The sequence below is a fragment of the Microcaecilia unicolor genome, chromosome 1 (assembly GCF_901765095.1).
Source record: "Microcaecilia unicolor chromosome 1, aMicUni1.1, whole genome shotgun sequence".
Taxonomy (NCBI): Eukaryota; Metazoa; Chordata; class Amphibia; order Gymnophiona; family Siphonopidae; genus Microcaecilia; species Microcaecilia unicolor.
The window spans coordinates 18,718,476-18,741,274 of record NC_044031.1 but is presented as its reverse complement, the minus strand read 5'-3'; the positions used below and the strand labels follow the sequence as shown (position 1 = coordinate 18,741,274).

The window sequence follows — 22,799 nt, the reverse complement described above, 5'->3', positions numbered from 1 at the left end:
GGGATCTTGCCAGGTAGTTGTAACCTGGATTGGTCACTGTTGGAAACAGGATGCTTTGGTCTGTCTGTCTGTCCCAGTATGACAATACTTATGTACTTGTTCATAAATAATATAAAATACTCATATATTTTACTCAGACTGTTTGAGTAGTAGCTTAAGGTGAGTTACATGTGGGTATCTCCTTGGCCCTTGAGGGCTCACAAACTAAGTTTGTACCTGAAGCATTAGAGGATTGAGTGCCTTACCCAAGATCACAAGGAGCAACAGTGGGGTTTGAACCCACCACCTCCGGATGTCAAGCCCAGTTCTCTAACCACTAGGCCACTCCTCTACTCATACATATATTGCTTTCTCACCTGCCCTTATAAAACATCTCTCTCTATATATATACAGTATGAAATATCAAACATTTCTCTATACAATATGTAACATTCCTTCAGGGAGGATAAAATTCCCTGGTCCCAGTAAAAGCATCTATTTTAAACAATAGTTGTCAAAATTATACTTTGAAGGATCACCAAAGCCACTCCCAGACCATATCCCTGTGCTGCCACTCCCTTATATAAGTAGCTGCCTTTCCTAAAGTGACTACTTATCCTTGTTTTCTGATTTACATGTGGAATTGAGTGCTTTAAACATGCACAGGGCATCTAGATTCTAAAATCATCCCCAAAATGTTAGAATAAAACCAGCTGAAATCTAATGGCTTCTGAGAACCTCCCTGTGTTCCTTAGTGTGTACATAAGTATTGCCAAACTGGGACAGAACAAAAGTTCAATAAAGCCCAGCATCCTGTTTCCAACAGTGGTCAATCTAGGTCACAAGTAACTGGCAAGATCCCCAAAAAAAGGTTCAATACATTTTATGCCACTTATCCCAGAAATAAGTAGTGGATTTTCCCCAAGTCATTTTAATAATGGTCTATGCACTTTTCCTTTAGGAAGCCGTCCAAACCTTTTTTTTAAATGCCGCCATGCTAACCGCCTTTACCACATTCTGTGGCAACGAATTTCAGAGTTTAATTACATGTTGAGTGAAGAAATATTTTCTCTGATTCTTTTTAAATTTACTACTTTGTAGCTTCATTGCATGCCCTCTAGTCCTAGTATTTTTGGAAAGAGTAAGCAAACGATTCACGTCTACCCGTTCCAATCACTCATTATTTTATAGACCTCTATCATATCTCCCCTCAGCTGTCTTTTCTCCAAGCTGAAGAGCCCTAGATGCTTCAGCCTTTCCTCATAGGGAAGTTGTCCCATCCCCTTTATCATTTTCGTCGCCTTTCTCTGCACCTTTTCTAATTCCACTATATCTTTTTTGAGATGCGGTGACCAGAATTGAACACAATATTCGAGGTGAGGTCGCACCACACCATAGATTGATACAAAGGCATTATAACGTCCTCGTTTTTGTTTTCCATTCCTTTCCTAATAATACCTAACATTCTATTTGCTTTCTTAGCCGCTGCCGCATCAACGACAACGCTGAGTTCCCTTTCTTGGTCGGTGACTCCTAACCTGGAACCTTGCATGACGTAGCTATAATTCGGGTTCCTCTTTCACACATGCATCACTTTGCACTTGCTCACATTAAACGTCATCTGCCATTTAGACTCCCAGTCTCTTAAGGTCCTTTTGTAATTTTTCACTAGCCTCTCGCGATTTAATAACTTTGATTAACTTTGTGTTGTCAGCGAGTTTAATTACCTCACTAGTTATTCCCATATCTAGGCCATTTATAAATATGTTAAAAAGCAGTGGTCCCAGCACAGACCCTTCTTTAACATTGCTTTTGACTTGTAACCATTCCCCCACATTAATTGATTTGCTTGCTTTATTTTTGTCTATTAGATTGTAAGCTCTTTGAGCAGGGACTTTCTTTCTTCTATGTTTGTGAAGCGCTGCGTACGCTTTGTAGCGCTATAGAAATGCTAAATAGTAGTAGTAGTAGTAACCCCACTAACTACCCTTCTCCATTGAGAATACTGACGATTTAACCCTACTCTCTGTTTTCTATCTTTTAACCAGTTTTTAATCCACAATAGAACACTACCTCCTATCCCATGACTCTCCAGTTTCCTCTGGAGTCTTTCATGAGGTACTTTGTCAAACGCCTTTTGAAAATCCAGATACACAATATCGACCGGCTCACCTTTATCCACATGTTTGTTCACCCCTTCAAAGAAATGTAATAGATTGGTGAGGCAAGATTTCCCTTCACTAAATCCATGTTGGCTTTGTCTCATTAATCCATGCTTTTGAATATGCTCTGTAATTTTGTTCTTAATAATAGTCTCTACCATTTTGCTCTGCACCGACGTCAGACTCACCGGTCTATAATTTCCTGGATCCCCTCTGGAACCTTTTTTAAATATCAGCTTTACATTGGCCATCCTCCAGTCTTCCGGTACCACGCTTGATTTTAAAGATAAATTATCCACGAATGTACCTAAACCTGCATTACCCAAGCTGCAAAGGACTCGTATACAAATCAACTTACGCATCCAGTTTTTCCTACATAAGCACACAATTGTGGAACGCATTACCAAACGCCTTGAAAACTACATACGACCACCTTCACTTCCGGAGAACACTAAAAACCTATCTGTTTAAAAAGGCATACCCTAACAATACACCATAAATGCCTGATCTCTGCAACACAACAAAACCAAAATATGTAATGAACATAACACAACTCTTCCGTTGTACGATTCCCTTATGTGGCTGTACCACATGAACTTTATCTCAACATCACTTTCTACTTGTTTACACCGGAGTCTGCAAACGCATCTCCGGTACTATGTAAGCCACATTGAACCTGCAAATAGGTGGGAAAATGTGGGATACAAATGTAACAAATAAATAAATTATATATTACTAACAATAGTTCTGCAAATTCGTTTTTCAATTCTATCAGTACTCTGGGATGAATACCATCCGGTCCAGGAGATTTGCTACTCTTCAATTTGTCAAATTGCCCCATTACATCCTCCAGGTTTATAGAGATTTAATTCAGTTTCTCTGACTCATCAGCTTTGAATACCATTTCTGGCACCGGTATCTCTCCCAAATCTTTCTCGGTGAAGACCGAAGCAAAGATTTCATTTAGTCTCTCCGCTATGGCTTTGTCTTCCCTGATCGCCCCTTTTACTCCTCAGTCATCAAGCGGTCCAACCAATTCTTTTGCCGGCTTCCTGCTTTTAATATACCTAAAAACATTTTTACTATGTTTTTTTGCCTCCATCACAATCTTTTTTTCGAAGTCCCTCTTAGCCTTCCTTATCAGCGCTTTGCATTTGACTTGACATTCCTTATGCTGTTTCTTATTATTTTCAGTCGGTTTCTTCTTCCATTTTCTGAAGGATTTTCTTTTAGCTCTAATAGCTTCCTTCACCTCACTTTTGAACCATGCCGGCTGTTGTTTGGTCTTCATCCCTCCTTTTTTAATACACGGAATATATTTGGCCTCAGCTTCCAGGATGGTGTTTTTGAACAGCATCCACGCCTGATGTAAATTTTTGACCCTCGCAGTCGCTCCTCTAGGTTTTTTTGTTTTCACCGTTCTTCTCATTTTATCATAGTCTCTTTTTTTAAAGTTAAACGCTAACGTTTTGGATTTCCTATAACATAGTAACACAGTAGATGACGGCAGAAAAAGACCTGCACGGTCCATCCAGTCTGCCCAACAAGACAACTCATGTGTGCTACTTTTTGTGTATACCCTACTTTGATTTGTACCTGTGCTCTTCAGGGCACAGACCGTATAAGTCTGCCCAGCACTAGCCCCGCCTCCCAACCACCAGCCCCGCCTCCCACCACCGGCTCTGGCACAGACCGTATAAGTCTGCCCAGCACTATCCCCGCCTCCCAACCACCAGCCCCTCCTCCCAACCACCGGCTCTGGCACAGACCGTATAAGTCTGTCCAGCACTATCCCCGCCTCCCAACCACCAGTCCCGCTTCCCACCACCGGCTCTGGCACAGACCGTACAAGTCTGTCCAGCACTATCCCCGCCTCCCAACCACCAGTCCCGCTTCCCACCACCGGCTCTGGCACAGACCGTATAAGTCTGCCCAGCACTATCCCCGCCTCCCAACCACCGATTTCCTATGTATACTTACTTCAAAGCTAATATCAAATTTGATCATATTATGATCACTGTTATCAAACGGCCCCAGCACCATTACCTCCGGCACCAGATCATGCGCTCTACTAAGGATTAGGTCTAGAATTTTTCCTTCTGTTGTCGGCTCCTGTACCAGCTGCTCCATAAAGCAGTTCTTGAATACGTCAAGGAATTTTACCTCCCTAGCATGCCCTGATATTATATTTACCCAGTCAGTATCAGAGTAATGGAAATCACCAATTATTATTGTGTTCCTCAGTTTGTTGGCCTCTCTAATTTCCGATAACATTTCTACATCTGTCTGTTCATCCTGGCCAGGCAGACAGTAGTACACTCCTATCACTATCCTTTTCCCCTTTACACATGGAATTTCAATCCACAGGGATTCCAAGATGTGTTTTGTTTCCTGCAGAATTTTCAATCTATTTGATTCAAGGCTCTCGTTAATATACAATGCTACCCCTCCACCAATTTGATCCACCCTAACACTATGATATAATTTGTACCCCGGTATGACAGTGTCCCACTGGTTATCTTCCTTCCACCAGGTCTCAGAGATGCCTATTATATCTAATTTTTCATTTAGTGCAATATATTCTAACTCTCCCATCATATTTCTTAGGCTTCTGGCAATCATATATAGAGGTTTCACACTATGTTTGTTGTTCCTATTTACATCGTTTTCAGTGTTTCTGGTTTGTGTTTCAGATGCGGGTGACGTTTGAGGACATCGCTGTCTCTTTCTCCCAGGAGGAGTGGGAGTATTTAGATGAAGGGCAGAAGGAGCTCTACAGGGAGGTGATGAAGGAGAATTATGAGACCCTGATCTCCCTAGGTAAGAACTGTTTTATGTGCAATGTTTAACAGGAATAGCATCCGATTTATTAAACCCGGACTCGAGATTAGAAAAGCTTCAAAGAGCATTACTTCAAATTGAGACGCTACAGCTCCATTTCAACACCATCCATTGAATGACGAACACAACGAGCGAACTCTAGATCACACAAGACTCCTGATGCAGGCCCCTTTGGCCGAAACACAGCTGTGTCGAGTCATGTTCACCAATCAATAAAGTTTTTTACCTGGAGCGTCATCCATTTTTTAGTCCACTTCGCTGTTTGTTCTACTGTCTAATATACAAAATTGTCCAATTCATGCAAATGTTGCATGTATGTGCCCCATATTTCAAAGACTACCACAGAATCTGAGGTACCACAGGAACTGGAGCTGTGCTTCAGGCTCTCTATACCCTGCCCATTCTAGTAGAGCCCTCTTACTCATGCCAGGGACATACAACCACAGGCTCATAGATAGAAAATTGCCCTTAAAGTGTCTTGCCCGATGTCAGAACAAGTGTTAGTGGGGCAAGTGAGATATGAACCTTCCTTTCATCAGCAAACGTGTCTCCTCTTTAATTCTCATATAATTTCATAGTCTGATTGTGAGAGAAAGAGAGCTGAAGGGCTAAGCAGTCATCCTAAATCAGTTCTTAATATTAACAGGCCTCATAATATGCCAGCTTGTTGAAAATTTACTTGGACAATTTTTAAACACTCATAGCCTCCCTTTCTTAAGTGTGTAACCAGGCGCCTCTCTTGTGCAGCCAGGGATAGAACAATCTCCTCTAACCACAGGCTCCCGGTACAATGAAGAAACAGATATCCACCAGTAACTTCAAACTCAAGGACTTTATTCCCTGCAGGTTTCTAGTACACAGTTCCAAAAGCAGCATTCACCTTCAATCCTAAGCACCTATAAGCCACCTGAAAGTGTGTGGCCAGTAGTCCCCTTTAAGCAGAAGGCTCTTAGCACATGTCAGGATTCCATATAGGCTACAGTCAAGCTTCAGTCTAGGCTCTTTATCCAGTGCACCATAAACATTAGTTCAATTCCAAACAGCAGCAGTCTATTCAATTCATCATCATAGTTAAATCACCAAGCAGCAGTTATACTTCTATTCTCTTCACCCTCATAATGAGCTCCATATTTTAGGGACTTCTCACACCCAAGGGATTCTCCCTGCAACAGCTTCACTAGTAAGGTCAATACTTTAGGGACCTCCCTGCCCAAGGGTTTTCAGCCTGCAACTGCTTCTCGCCTTCCTTGCTGCTCTCCCTGAACTGAACTGCTGAGACTCCTTCCCACCTGCCTAATCAATCCCTGGCTTCTGCTCTCACAACCAATCATTCTCCACTCATTAGCTTCTCTACACACCCATACCAGCTGAGTTGAGCATGAGCCTAATGAGGAGCTCCTGCACACAGGGTTTCCTAGCTCTCTTTCCCCCTAGTGGCAGCCAAGCTTACCCCCATGTCCTCCCTTATTGCAGCTAGGAGTCCAGTCCGGGTTTTCCTTCTCACCCCCTAGCTCCTTGCCTGCAATGCCTTCTGGGACTTGTAGTTCAGACTGAAGCTGCCTTAACCCAACTATCCTGGATGTGACTTTATCACAAGTGATAAGACATTTTTTATAATAAATAACTCATGACTTGTTCCACCACCAGAGTACTTGAAGTAAGGTATAATAACCCCCCAGATCCCTCTGCTTTATGATGATGGGTGGCATGTGCATCTCCCTTGAGTTCTGCGGTCTCTTTTTCTGTGAATATAAGGAAAATACAAATAACATTATTTTTTATTCTTGGAAACAGCCTATCATGATATATTATCAAGGATTAAAGAAGAAGAGGAACCATATGTCCAGGATCCCCAGGAGACCAGAGAGAGAGAAGGTACTCACTCAGACACAGGTGAGGAATAATACTGTACAGAGTAAAAGGAGGTATTGCAGAATACAGATGAGTAATAAACTTTGCACAGAATACAAAAGAGTATCAAGAGTACCACCCAGTGACATAGCCATGGATGGGGGGGGGCACTTTGGGCTTAGGCCCCCATGCCGAAGCCCTGCCAGTCAAAGAAATTGCTTCCGAGCCACTACCTCCTCTTCCTGCAGCAGGAAACGGGAAGTTGGTGGCGTGCCTCCAGCCACCAACGCAGGGACTCCTCGCGCATGCTTATCTCTCTCCCTCCTTTCCATCCCCGGGTACGCGTTCTCCTCTCTCAACCCCCTCCCTTGGACTGGCAGCTTAACCCTTCGGACCGGCCCAGAATGTGACTGATGGGTTATGCATGCCTACCAGCAGGTGGAGACCCATCGGTGCATAACCCATCAGTCACAATCTGGGCCGGTCCAGAGGAACTAAAGGAAAGAAAATTAGCAGTTAAGAACTAATTTCTCCTCCCCTCTGGAGGTGACCAGCAGAGTTAGCAATTGAGAAACACTGCTTATGCTGTTCCTAGAGCCTTCCCTTTGTTCCTTTCTGACATAACTTTCTGTTTCCTCAGGGGCTGGGGGGAGGTTTGTGAATCACTAATGCTGCCAGCTGCCGCTAGAGTGGAGAAAGATATGTTTGAAGGTTGACTGGGGGGGAGGTTTGAGAGGGAGAGATCCAGGGCAGATGGTGGACACAGAAGGAGAGAGAGAGAGGGGGGGTGATGCAGGACAAAGGAAGGAGATAGGAAGGCAGAGAGAGAGAGAGAGAGACAGAGGGGGGGATGCTGGATATTGAGGGGAAAGAATGAGAGGGAGATGCTCGAGTTGAAAGAGAGAAAGATGCTGTTCAGAGAGAGAAAGTGGGAGATGCTGGAAACAGGGAAGACAAAGAAGAGAGTCAGGGATGCTGGGCACGGAAAGATAGAGAGGGGGAAACACTGGACAGAGAGAGAAGACACTAGATGGAGGAACATGAGGGGGAGATTCTGGACAGAGAAAGGAGAAGAGATGCCTCTTCAGGGTGGGAAGGGGCAACCCAGAAGACTTTACCTACTTTTTCTTTTCCTCTACCCAACCTTCCCATTCCATATCACTCTTTCCTTCCCTAGCCTTATTCCTTAGTCTTTCACCAAGTCTAATCTCTGTATCCCCTCAAGCCCCTATCCAGCATCTTCCTTGTCCCCACTATGTCCAGGTCCAGCATATCCTTTGTCTCCATATTCTCTTCCCTGGTCCAGCATCCCCCCTGTCTCCCTGTTTCCTCCCCACATCTCTCTATCCTACAGTGTCCAACATCTTCCCCTATCTCCAGGATCTTCACAAACTCCCCCCTCCTCCTGGGCTGGTGTTAGTGTTTCTGTGCAAATTCTGCAATATGCAGTAGCGCAGAATTCACCCAAGAGTAACCCTCATCCCTTCCTCCAACGTACCCATTCAGCATTAACCCTCAAATTTCCTTATCTCCCTCCCTCTAACCAAAGAAAAGTGCCAATATGTTCTGTAGAACCAGCCCATGTGCTGGCAGCCCATAAAGTTCCTGCTGGTCCGACTTTCTCTGAGGCATACATCTCATTTGTTAGCCAGCAGTACTAGCAAGGCCTTACTGGGCAGCAGGCACATGGAATGGCTCTCCTGTACATATGGCGCTTTGATTTGTTTTTGCTGTGAGCCAGTCTGGGGGTGGGGAGAGCCAGAGGGAAGAAACACATGCAAGACCTTGGAGGTGGAAGGGGGGCCAGAACCAAGGGGTTGTCGGGTCGGGGGAGGGGGAGCCTGAGAGAAGATGAACCTCGGGGAGGTGGGGGACAGAACCGCAAGGCTGCCTAGTGTGGGAGCCGGAGGGAAGATGAACCTTGGCGGGGGGAGAGAGACCAGAACCACAGGGCTGCCAGGAGAGGGGGCAGAACTGTGGGGCTGCCAGGTTGAGGGGAGATAGAGGGAAGAAAGAGATGCCAGCAAAGGTCCTATTTACAGGTCAGCAGCAGCAGGGGCTCTGGCAGGCGGCAGAGTACATGCTCCTCTGATCGGCCTCTGAACGCTGCTAATTGGCTCCCTGCCCAACTATGGGGAAACTGCCAATCCTAGCCTTGATGACATAGCTGAGGCTGACCCTGAAATGGTGGCAAAGGAGAAGCACGAAGGTCTCAAGAAACAGTCTTCTAGGTCCCGAAGGAAGGAAATTGTGGAGGCAGACACGATCAAGGTAGATAAAAACTTAAAAATCTTTATTATGGTAGATTAAAATGCTGCTCAACATGATGGTGTTTCGCCCTGCATGGGCTGCTTCAGGGGGGCTTATGCTATACTGTAAAATACAACTATATATATATATATATATATATATATATATATATATATATATATATATATATATATATATATACACACACACAGTGCAATCCGCTTAAGTGCAAGGGTCTGGGACCAAAGAAATGCATGCAGTTAACCAGAGCGTGCACTTAACCGTTGTGACCCAAAGAAGCTTGACATCTGATAAACATATGTACAGTACTGTTTATTATTATATGTACAATATACAGTCTCAACTGACATTAGGCTTTACTTGAAGTAATCAGTTATAGTCCTCTGTACACTCTTGGGTCTGTGAGTTCCATAGATTATATCTGCCAGACGGTAAAAACTGTCATAGCACTGACATCCAGTGGCCTCCAGATAGGCCCGCACGGCGTTGAGACTCTCCAGCGCCCTTACAAAAGTGACAGGAGGAGGTTGTTGAATTTCGTCAGCATGTGCCTCGCTGCTCATTTCATCATCTGTTTCATCATCAGCCGTTGTTGCCTGCGTGTAGGCACATATCTCGACATCAGTGCTGTCGTCAGCTGTTTGTAGATCGTAATCAACAGCTACGTAGCGATGGAACTCCTCTTCAGTAACACCGGCTGGTATGTCAATAACTTCTTCATCTGACATGTTTGCAACAGCAGCATCCCCCTCCACATCCTTAACAAAGCTTGCCCGCTTGTAGCAGTTCACAACGGTTGCCTGTGTAACATGATTCCAGGCTTCTTTCTGCATATGCACCTCACGCCTGGAATAGACTTCCTGAACCTGTACGTCTAGCCCCGTCTTTAGCCGTTTTCAAGTCCAAACTCAAAACCCACCTCTTTACCACTGCTTTTGACTCCTAACTCACTTGCCCTGTCCTTTATCCTCTTTATTCCCTTACCCTTAATTGTTCTGTCTGTTTACCTGTCTTATCTAGATTGTAAACTCTTTGAGCAGGGACTGTCTTTTGTGTATGGTGTACTGCACTGCGTATGCCTTGTAGAGCTATAGAAATGATAAATAGTAGTAGTAATATGTAGGGAATCTAACAGTGATAGATTACGAGCCAGTTCAACAGCACGTTTATCCTTGCCAATCTGGTCATCCATAACGCTCATCAGACGACGTAGCACAAGAGCCCGATAATGTTGTTTGAAATTGGCTATTATGCCCTGATCCATAGGTTGGATCAGAGAGGTAGTGTTTGGTGGCAGGAAGACCACCTTGACGTTAGATAGCCAGACATCATCACTGTGTGCAGCACAATTATCACAAAGCAACAAAATCTGATGCTTTTGTGCCGCATTCTAGTGTCTAACTCTTTAGCCACTACTTCCAAATTTCCCCAGTCATCCATGAATTTGCGTTAGCCTCATATGACACAGGAAGTCGCTTAACATTCTTGAAGTAACGGGGCTGTTTGCTCTTTCCAATGACGAGGGGTTCCAATTTCTCACTCCCATCCATATTGCAGCAGAGGAGGATCGTCAGTCAGTCCTTCGATGTTTTACCTCCAGTAGTTTTGGCATGTTTGAATGCAAGTGTTCCATCAGGAATCGCTCGCCAGTAGAGACCATTTTAGTCAGCATTGAATATGTCACGAGGTGCAAACTCGTTCAAGATGGTCGGAAGAACTGAAACAACCCAATTTTCAGCACCAAAGTCATCAGCGTCTTGTTTCTCACCATGCTGTTTCTTGAATTTTATGCTGTTCCTCTCCTTCCATCTTTCCAACCATCCAACAATGGCTTTGAAGTCAGTTAGTCCAAGACTTTCAGCTAGCTAGTTAGCTTTCTCCATAAGCAGTGGACCACTGACAGGAAACTGTCTGCTCCTGACTCGAGAAAACCAACAAAGAAGAGCATCTTCTACATCCTCAGCTTTTCCCGCCCGTTTACGTTTCCTGTGTTGATTTGTATTGTTTTGCCAGTCTTCCTGAAGCTGATCTTTCTGCTTCAAGACACGTGAAATTTGACTGGGATTGACACCATATTCTTTAGCAATAGATGCTTGACTTTGTTTGTTTTCTAATTTTTTAAGAACTTCTATTCGTTCAGCCTGTGTTAAAGTTTTACAGTTCCGCCGCGATGACGACGACGACCCTGGTGGACGCTCTAACATCATTCTTTCGCTTATTCTGCCTGTGGCAGTTAAAGAGGCAGTAAATCTGAAATCTCGTTGGTTGTCATGCGCCAATCGGTTTCCATATTCCATGCACGCGCTTATGCGGAGTCCTTCCTGCAGAGGAGCGGTCTTGAACCATGCATATAAGCGAATCTTGCACTTATCAGTGGTGTGCTAAACCAAAGTTTGTCCCCATAGAAATTGATGGTGCCAAAAACGGGACCGAAGTACGGCATGCAGTTAAACAGAGCATGCGCTTATCCGACATGCACTTAAATGGAGTGCACTGTATATATATATATATATAATATATATATATATATATTACTAATGGATTACAAACCTTAAGAAAACATAAAACATAGACTAAACATATGAAAAGTAGAGCACTGAGAGGGAGGAAGTGACGTCAGCGTCGGGGATGGACGCATGATTCCGGAGCTCCGCTAGAACGACGGCGAAAACGGCGAAAAAACCCCAAAAATTCGGCCTCCAGATAAGGAACACAGCGGCCAACACAAGCCTATGGCGACCCGGAAAAAATTAGATAAATTTAAATTCACGGCGGAGAAGCACGACGGAGCAACGAACTCCGGCAGCATATCGCACATGACACGCGCCAAAATGGCGGCTGCAGATTCCGAATCGGAGGCGGAGGGCCTCATAGAACAACATGATAGTGATACAGAGATCACCAAGAAGGAAGTCGCTCGATGGTTTAAGGCCCTGAAAGCGGAGATGTCATCTGTTCGCAAGACGATTAAGGAGGCAGTCACTGACTTACAGAAAGACATGCGGGAAATCGGGCATAGAATGGAGCAGGCAGAGGGTGAACTGGAGCACGTGGGAAGCGAAGTGCACGAGTTAAAGTCAGAAATCCAATCCCTGAAAGAGGATAAGGCTAAAATGGAAATAGACCTGGAGGACTTGGAAAATCGCTCACGGCGAAGTAACCTCAGATTTAAAGGCATACCAGATACTGATCAAAATATGGATTGTGCTAAAATCATTAGAGAAATATGTGCTCTTATTCTGGGAGAGACTGCAGAGACCCAGCAGGAACAAGGAGATTCTGCAATCCAGTTTGACAGAGTACATAGAAGCCTGGGACCCAAGAGGTCTTCTCAACCTCGAGATATAATCGTCTGTTTTTCAAGTTATACAATCAAAGACAGGATTTGGAGAAAAGCAAGAGCTAAGGGTGATGTCCTCTGGGAAAACCAGAAAATTACGATATTTCAAGATCTGGCATTAGGCACCCTACAACGGAGAAGAACATTTAAAGATCTTACTCAATATCTTCAACACTCCAGCATTAGATATAGATGGACATTTCCCTTTGGATTACAATTTACAGTTGGAGGTCAATCCCGGAGGGTGTCACGGCTAGGAGAGGCGTGGACTATATTGAAGGATCTGGGCTGTAAGGATTTGCCACCAGAAGCTTCTGGATCAACCTCTACAAATATGAATCAGTCACGCATGGCATCCACATGGCAGAGAGTGGGATCCAGAAAGGAAACAGGTCCTCGAGGATCTCCAAAGAAGAGTGGGACTTGAGCACACGATCGTGAGAAATGGATGCATACCATACAGTGTTAATTATATAACCAGTTGGTTGAACATGTTTATTTTAGGTGACAGTTTCATGTCGCTCCTGAAATGCTGTTAATATATATGTTTTATGTTGGCTAGCAATAATATTAAGACACGATTAGAGAGAGGGATAAAGATAGTAACAGTTTATTGCAATTGGGGTTTTTTCATATGAAGACTAATAATAGTCTGCTCTGGCGAGGAGTTACTTCCTCAGAACCATCAGCTGGCAGGTTTTCTACCAGCTACTTCGGGGGGGGGGGGGGGGGGGGGGGAGGGGAGGGGGAGGGGGGGTCAGGGGTTAAAAGTGGGCACATGGAATGTCAATGGGTTGAACTCCCCATCAAAGCGCAGTCTTGTATTTCGGGAGGTGCAACGGCTTCATTGGGATATAGTAATGCTACAGGAAACACATATTAGGAGTGGTGAAGCTCATTTGCTCAAACACAAATCTTTTGCTGATTGTATAGCTCATTTTGATAAAAGAGGAGGAAAAGTGGGAGGGCTTGTAATCTATGTTCGGAAAGGTATACCATTTATAATTGATGATATTTATAAAGATGTCCTAGGCAGATGTTTGGCGGTAAAGGGACTTATATATGGCAAACCTGTGACTATTGTGAATGTATATGCTCCGAATGTGGGGCAGGGGGACTTTTTCGATAAGTTGACAGAGGAACTTTCCCAATTCCAACAAGGACATATGATTTTAGGAGGTGATTTTAATACATATATGTCACCAATGGACCATTCTAGAGGGGGAGGAAGTATAAATGTGACCCACAGTAAAAAACTAAAACAATTGACTTCACAGTTAGATTTAGTTGAAGTTTGGAGGCTCAGACACCCAGGCCAAAAAACATATACATTTTTTTCTCATTCACAAACTACATATACCAGAATAGATATGATTTGGTGCAGTCGCACACTCTGGGATAGTGTGTTAGATTCTGAGATTGGCCCCATTAGTATTTCAGACCATGCTCCAGTAGAACTTGAACTGAAGGGGTGGAGGGAGGAAGATCGGCTCCTCTTCTGGAGATTAAATGAGTCATTACTGGGGGATCACAGAATTTGTGCAGATATTCGTAAAGTGATCCAGTCTTACTGCATAACTAACGACACGGGGGAAGTTTCAGATGGGACTCTCTGGGATGCACTGAAGGTGGTGGTACGAGGGCATCTCATAAAGTGGGGGGCTCGTAGAAAGCGCGCCAGGGAAGCAGCGGAACTCAATTTGAGATCCAGACTGGTTCATCTGGAAAGACAACATCAGGCAGGGGGTTTGGCAAAAGACCTGCAAGAGCTCAGGAGGTGCTGGATGGAACTGGAAAAGCTACAAATAGTGAGGGTGGAATTTATGAGGAAGCTTCTCCAACATAAATTTTATGAATATAGTAATAAGTCAGGGAGAATGCTGGCCAATTGCCTTAAGGCTAGGCAGAGAAATCATACCATTACAAAAATTAAAAGCCCAGGGGATCAGCTATATTACAGGGATGACGAAATTAGAACTCAATTCTTAACTTTTTATAAAGAGCTCTATAAAAGAGAATTAGGGTTGGAAGCTGCTGAGGTGCGACAGAGTTTTGAGGGACTTGGGCTGTCCAAACTGACTAGCGAGGAGAGCCGTAAGCTGGAAGCTCCATTTCGTCTTGATGAAATCACAGGAGTCATTAAGAATCTTAAGGGAGGAAAGGCCCCGGGAATGGATGGCTACTCCGCCAAATTTTACAAACTTTTCGCGGGGGAAGTGGGACCTTTGTTGATGAGAGTGGGAAATGCCTGTTTTGAGGGTCAGTCATTGCCCATTAGTATGCATGAGGCGGGAATATCTCTGCTCTTAAAGCCAGGAAGGGACCCGGCTATATGTGGGTCTTATAGACCAATCTCGCTGATCAACTTAGATATAAAAATATTATCAAAAGTATTGGCAGACCGGCTAGGTGCAATTCTACCAAAATTAGTACATACTGACCAATCTGGGTTTGTTAAGGGCCGGCAGGTAGCAGATAATGTACGTCGTACACTGCATGTTATATGGGAGGCTAAGAGACAGGATATACCGGTCACTTTACTAAGTACAGATGCAGAAAAGGCAATTGATAGGGTGGAGTGGCCCTATCTATGGGAAGTTATGGAACACATGGGAGTTGGGACTGGTCTACTGGGATGGCTCCATAGGTTATATGAAAGGCCAATAGCTCGATTAAAAATCAATGGTGGGTACACGTCGACATTTCAGATAGAACGTGGAACTCGCCAGGGCTGCCCACTGTCTCCGCTACTTTTCGCGCTCTATATAGAGCCGTTAGCGCAGAAGATTCGAGAATCTGCGGATGTAAAAGGGATAGTAATTGGGTCTGTAGAACACAAATTAGCATTATTTGCGGATGACGTGTTATTTTTTGTGGGAAGCCCTGCATTGACCCTTCCGAACCTGATGGTAGCTTTAGCAGAGTATGGACGCATGTCAGGCTTTAAGATCAATTATGACAAATTGGAGTTGTTGGAGGTTTCCATCACACAGGCCTGGATGCAAGAGCTCATGCGAACATACCCATTTCGTGTGAGACAAGATGAGATTAAATATCTGGGGGTCAGGATACCTATAGAGATTTCACAATTATTCAATCTGAACTATATACCACTTTTTCAACAGGTACGAGCAGACATGGAAGCATGGACGGGGAAATGGTTGTCATGGTGGTGGCGTATAGCAGTTGTCCGAATGAATATTTTACCTCGAGTGCTATTCTTCTTTCAGACATTACCAATATTGGTGCCTAAGGGGGAGTTGGAGAAATTGCAGAGAGCTCTTTTGAGATTTATTTGGGAGGGTAAAGCGCCTAGGCAAAGCAGAAAGTTGTTATGGAAGTCAGTGGATTTGGGGGGACGAGGGGTTCCAAACCTCAAATGGTATTACTGGGCTGCTCAATTAAAGTTTATCTCCGCATTGAGCCAAGACAGGCTTTCAGTGGTGGCCCAACTTGATCAATCTATGGTGCCGAACCATTGTTTAAAATCAATACTTTGGGCCTCCTTTCCACGTAGGATGTACACAACATTGACTTCCAACCCCTTCGTGCAACACCTCTTAATATTGTGGACAGTGGTTAGAAGTAAACTGTGGCAGTCCAGGCTCACCTCATCTTACGCACACATTGGGGGGGAACCAGGGTTTCAGATAGGGATGGGTCATCCGGTGGCAAGGAGATGGGCAGAGAAGGGGATAATTTGTTTTAGAGATCTGCTGGATGATGGACAAATGGTTCCCTTTGCAGAGCTTAAAGAGCAAAATGGGATTTTAGATACTGAACAATTCTTCTACATACAAGTCAAACATTATATACAAACACAAGGGTGGTTGAAGGCGGACCCGGAGGAGTATGAGGGCCTAGAGAACATGTGGAGCTCCTTGGGGAAAATGAAAGGTACTATCTCTATATTGTATAAATTTTTAAGGGGTAGGACCTTTGAGAAATGTCCTTATATGCTTCAGTGGGAACGGGATTTGCAGAAGGAATTTACAGCACACGAGTGGAAGGCAATTCTGGTTGAGGTTACTAAAGCCTCAACCTGTGTGCTGATAAAGGAAAATGCTTTCAAAATCTTGTCACGATGGTATTATACCCCATACAGATTGAATGTTATGTTTCCAGGGACATCACAATGGTGTTGGAGATGTGGAGATGAGGAGGGGGACCTATCTACATATTTGGTGGTCCTGTGCCAAAATACAGGTCTTCTGGGGAAATGTTGCTACAAAGATAGCAGCCCATACGGGGAAGCCATTCCCGTGTGAACCTCAATGGTGTTTGCTTGGATTGGGTAATAGACGAGGAGCTAAATGGCAGAGCCGGTTTAAAAGAATGTGTTTAGCAGCAGCAAAAACTGTCATAGCAAGGCATTGGAAACAATTAGAGGCACCCTCGGAAGAGGACTGGCTCTTGAAGCTATCTTTGATTGGCGAAATGGAGAAATTTACGGACAAGAGATTGGGACGCTATAATGAATCTTCAGAGTTATGGACTCAATATCGGAGTTTAACCCACATGACATAAAACTTAAATGTATAACCTGTTGGGGAGGGAGGGGTGGGGAGAGGGAGGGGGAGGGGAATATTTTAGATTGTATCAGTGAATGACTGTTTGATAAGCAATATGTTTGTTATTATACAAAATCAATAAATATATACAAATTTAAAAAAAAAGAAAAGTAGAGCACTGAAACCAAATAAATAGGGTGGCGGACTTTGGTCCTGGGGAACTGAGGAACTGAGTTCGATTCCCACTTCAGGCACAGGCAGCTCTTTGTGACTCTGGGCAAGTCATTGCCCCATGTAAGCCGCATTGAGCCTGCCATGAGTGGGAAAGCGCGGGGTACAAATGTAACAAAAATAAATAAAATAAATAAATAAATGATAAATAATTCAATAAACAAGCAAATAAAAATATCATGTACATAACAAAATGCATAAAACATATAGATTGTGTGGAGACTCCTTATGTAAACACAGAAAATGTATGGGAACTAGGTCATACTATGTCATTGTCGATTTAATCTAAAATTGAGAATGAATGTGACTTGGGCAGACTGGATGGACTATTCAGGTTTTTTATATGCCGTCACTTACTTTGCTATGGTGTCAGAGATTCAGAGCACCATAAGGCATTACTGTAGGTTACAAAGAAAAACAGTACAGTAAATAGACTTCACTCAAAGTTACTTCCTCTAGGCAGAGCTCCCTAAACTAAAATGCAATGATTTACCAGGACCTCCTAACTCCAAAGGGGGCGAGGGGAGGTTCTTGTACAACTACTACTACTACTAATCATTTCTATAGTGCTACTAGATGTACGCAGCGCTGTACACATTATATGCAGGTACTTCCTCATAATCTAAGCTTTGGTTCCTGGGACAATGGAGAGTTAAGTGACTTGCCCAAGGCCACAAGGAGCTGCAGTGGGAATCGAACCCAGTTCCCCAGGATTCTTGTCTGGGCACCAAGGACTTTGCCTATCATTGAGACTTCTTTCTTTAACCGTTGACTGGGTCACATGATCTACAGTGACATGCTAAGAAACGATGAGACTCAAATCAACATTAGATTGCTTGAAAAAAACATTTATATAATATATATAAATGTTATGTCCTGGATAGTGAGCCCTTGGGCTGTCTATGGGAAAAGGGAAATGAGACTTGATATGCTGCCTTTCTGTGGTGACTTCAACATACACACTGATAACCCATCCGACTCATACGCTTCTCAATTCCTCACCCTAACCTCCTCCTTCAACCTCCAACTGAGCTCCACCACCCCTACTCACAAATCTGGTCACTGTCTTGATCTCGTCCTCTCTTCTACCTGCTCGCCCTCTAATCTGTGCGTCTCTGCTCTTCCCATTTCTGACCATCACCTGATCACATTCACACTTCATCACCCTCCCCCTCAGTCCCGCCCAACACTAACCACTACCTCCAGGAATCTCCAGGCTGTTGACCTCCCCACCTTATCCGCTAGTATCTCTGATCTCCTCCCGTCCATCACGTCCTCCGAGTCCGTCGACAAGGCTGTTTCCAATTACAATGCCACTCTCTCCTCCGCCCTAGACACCCTTGCGCCGTCTGTTTCCCCACCCACAAGGCGCACTAATCCCCAGCTCTGGCTTAACCCTTGCACCCATTACCTTCGCTCCTGCTCCCAATCGGCTGAACGCCTATGGCGGAAATCTCGCACCCACACTGACTTCATTCACTACAAATTCATGCTATCCTCCTTCCAGTCCTCCCTATTCCTCACCAAACAGGACTACTACACTCATTTGACTAATTCCCTCAGCTCTAACCCTCGTCGTCTCTTCGCCACCCTCAACTCCCTCCTCAAAGTGCCCTCCGCTCCCACCCCCCCCTCACTCTGTCCTCAATCACTACTACTACTATTTAGCATTTCTATAGCGCAACAAGGCTTACGCAGCGCTGCACAAACATAGAAGAAAGACAGTCCCTGCTCAAAGTGCTTACAATCACTGGCTGACTACTTCCGCGACAAGGTCCAGAAGATCAACCTCGAATTCACCACTAAACCTTCACCTGAAACTGAACATGGCTAAGACCGAACTTCTTGTCTTCCCACCCAAACCCACTTCTCCTCTACCTCCTCTCTCTATTTCGGTTGATAACACCCTCATCGTCCCCGTCTCATCTGCCTGCAACCTTGGTGTCATCTTCGACTCCTCCCTCTCCTTCTCGGCGCATATCCAGCAGACAGCCAAGACCTGTCGCTTCTTCCTCTATAACATTAGCAAAATCCGCCCTTTCCTCTCTGAGCACACCACCCGAACTCTCATCCACTCTCTCGTTACCTCTCGCCTTGACTACTGCAACCTACTCCTCACTGGTCTCCCACTTAGCCACCTATCCCCCCTTCAGTCCGTTCAGAACTCTGCTGCACATCTTATCTTCCGCCTGAACCGATACACTCATATCACCCCTCTCCTCAAGTCATAAGTACATAAGTACATAAGTAGTGCCATACTGGGAAAGACCAAAGGTCCATCTAGCCCAGCATCCTGTCACCGACAGTGGCCAATCCAGGTCAAGGGCACCTGGCACGCTCCCCAAACGTAAAAACATTCCAGACAAGTTATACCTAAAAATGAGGAATTTTTCCAGTCCATTTAATAGCGGTCTATGGACTTGTCCTTTAGGAATCTATCTAACCCCTTTTTAAACTCCGTCAAGCTAACCGCCCGTACCACGTTCTCCGGCAATGAATTCCAGAGTCTAATTACACGTTGGGTGAAGAAAAATTTTCTCCGATTCGTTTTAAATTTACCACACTGTAGCTTCAACTCATGCCCTCTAGTCCTAGTATTTTTGGATAGCGTGAACAGTCGCTTCACATCCACCCGATCCATTCCACTCATTATTTTATACACTTCTATCATATCTCCCCTCAGCCGTCTCTTCTCCAAGCTGAAAAGCCCTAGCCTTCTCAGCCTCTCTTCATAGGAAAGTCGTCCCATCCCCACTATCATTTTCGTCGCCCTTCGCTGTACCTTTTCCAATTCTACTATATCTTTTTTGAGATACGGAGACCAGTACTGAACACAATACTCCAGGTGCGGTCGCACCATGGAGCGATACAACGGCATTATAACATCCGCACACCTGGACTCCATACCCTTCCTAATAACACCCAACATTCTATTTGCTTTCCTAGCCGCAGCAGCACACTGAGCAGAAGGTTTCAGCGTATCATCGACGACGACACCCAGATCCCTTTCTTGATCCGTAACTCCTAACGCGGAACCTTGCAAGACGTAGCTATAATTCGGGTTCCTCTACCCACATGCATCACTTTGCACTTGTCAACATTGAACTTCATCTGCCACTTGCACGCCCATTCTCCCAGTCTCGCAAGGTCCTCCTGTAATCGTTCACATTCCTCCTGCGACTTGACGACCCTGAATAATTTTGTGTCATCGGCGAATTTAATTACCTCACTAGTTATTCCCATCTCTAGGTCATTTATAAATACATTAAAAAGCAACGGACCCAGCACAGACCCCTGCGGGACCCCACTAACTACCCTCCTCCACTGAGAATACTGGCCACGCAATCCTACTCTCTGCTTCCTATCTTTCAACCAGTTCTTAATCCATAATAATACCCTACCTCCGATTCCATGACTCTGCAATTTCTTCAGGAGTCTTTCGTGCGGCACTTTGTCAAACGCCTTCTGAAAATCCAGATATACAATATCAACCGGCTCCCCATTGTCCACATGTTTGCTTACCCCCTCAAAAAAATGCATTAGATTGGTGAGGCAAGACTTCCCTTCACTAAATCCGTGCTGACTTTGTCTCATCAGTCCATGTTTTTCTATATGCTCTGCAATTTTATTCTTAATAATAGCCTCCACCATCTTGCCCGGCACCGACGTCAGACTCACCGGTCTATAATTTCCCGGATCTCCTCTGGAACCTTTCTTAAAAATCGGAGTAACATTGGCTACCCTCCAGTCTTCCGGTATTACACTCGATTTTAGGGACAGATTGCATATTTCTAACAGTAGCTCCGCAAGTTCATTTTTTAGTTCTATTAATACTCTGGGATGAATACCATCAGGTCCCGGTGATTTACTACTCTTCATTGGCTTCCGATCAGGTACCGCATTCAATTCAAGCTTCTGGTACTAACCTACAAATGTACTCGATCTGCAGCCCCTCCTTACCTCTCAACCCTCATCTCCCCTTACGTTCCTACCCGTAACCTCCGCTCTCAAGACAAATCCCTCCTTTCAGTACCCTTCTCCACTACCGCCAACTCCAGGCTCCGCCCTTTCTGCCTCGCCTCACCCCACGCGTGGAACAAACTCCCCGAGCCCATACGCCAGGCCCCCTCCCTGCCCATCTTCAAATCTCTGCTTAAAGCCCACCTCTTCAATGTCGCCTTCAGCACCTAACCTCTACACCTCTACCCAGGAAATCTAGACTGCCCAACTTGACATTTCGTCCTTTAGATTGTAAGCTCCTTTGAGCAGGGACCGTCCTTCTTTGTTTATTTTGTACAGTGCTGCGTAACCCTAGTAGCGCTCTAGAAATGTTAAGTAGTAGTAGTAGTAGTGTGGTTTGTGCAACTACATTCAAAGTACTTTACACAGTATATACAGGTACTTCTTTGTACCCATAGCAACAGAGGATTAAGTGACTTGCTTAGAGTCAGAAGGAGCTGCAGTAGGAATCAAACCCAGTTCCCCAGGATCAGCGTTCGCTGCACTAACCACTAGGCTACTCCACCACTCCTTTGGGATTGTGGAATCTTGCTATTCTTTGGGTTTCTACATGGAATGTTGCTACTCTTTGAGATTGTGCCTGGAATCTTGTTAATGGGACCATGGAATGTTGCTACTCTTTGAGATTGTGCATGGAATCTTGTTAATGGGACTTGATATACTTCTGCCTTTCTGTGGTATTCGTAACTACATTCAAACTGGTTTACATATTATATACAGATACGTCTTTGTACCTGGGGCAATGGAGGGTTAAGTGACTTGCCCAGAGTCACAAGAGGCTGCAGTGGGAATTGAACCCAGTCCCCCAGGATCAAAGTCCACTGCACTAACCATTAGGCTTCTCCTCCACCCTGAAGAGCAGGAGAGCTCCAGGTGATGACTGACGAATCACTGGGAGGCCAAACAGTGCCGGACTGCGGGCTGACCACAGGAGCGGGACCTGGTAGGAGAGGAGGGGCTGGAGCTAGGCAGAAGGTTGGTTGGAGCTGGCTGAAGCAAGGCTGGAGCTTGGCTGAAGCAGAGATTACAGGGGCTTTGCGAAGGAGGAGAATGCTGCCACTGGCGGGCTAAAGTAGCACCCCAGTGTGACATCATCCAGAGCGCTCGGTAGAACCCTACCGACCAGGTGCGTGGGTGCACATGCACGCGTCAATGTGTGAGAGTCCATCGTCATCAGCTCCTGTGCTGCCAGCGGTTCCGGCAGTCAGCGGCAGTTGGAACGAGGCCCCCTCCCCGCCACAAGAGGTAGGTCTGGGGTGGCCATGGCAGTACCTCCCCTTCAACGTTCCCATGTTCCCCACGGAGAATCCAGGTTTCCACAAGTAGCAACGATGAAAATGGCGTAGCAGAGCTGGTGCGTGGACCTGGATAGCAAGCTCCCAAGAATTGTCCTTAAGTCCATAGCCCTTCCAGGCAATAAGGTACAGGATGGTCTGAACCTTGTAGTCCTTGTAAGGGTCCACTCCACACAGGTGCTAGGGGGTCTTGGCAGCCTGCCACAAAACCAGCGGTTTCAGTAGTGAAATATGGAAAGTATTGTCGATCCATAAGGTACATGGGAGTCGCAATTGGTCGGTGACAAGTCCCATTTCC

At 45.0% G+C, this 22,799-nt stretch overlaps 1 protein-coding gene across 1 annotated transcript in view; it reads left to right on the top strand.

The window, feature by feature from the left end:
• Positions 1-4,925: 4,925 nt before the first annotated feature.
• The window catches only part of LOC115463628 (oocyte zinc finger protein XlCOF6-like), a 31,956-nt gene continuing 14,082 nt past the window's right edge, over positions 4,926-22,799 (top strand). Inside the window, exons 1-2 of the mRNA XM_030194327.1 lie at positions 4,926-4,961; positions 6,777-6,875. Of these exons, the coding sequence (XP_030050187.1) occupies positions 4,928-4,961; positions 6,777-6,875 (133 nt within the window). The 5' untranslated portion in view covers positions 4,926-4,927. The remainder of the gene's footprint in view (positions 4,962-6,776; positions 6,876-22,799) is intronic.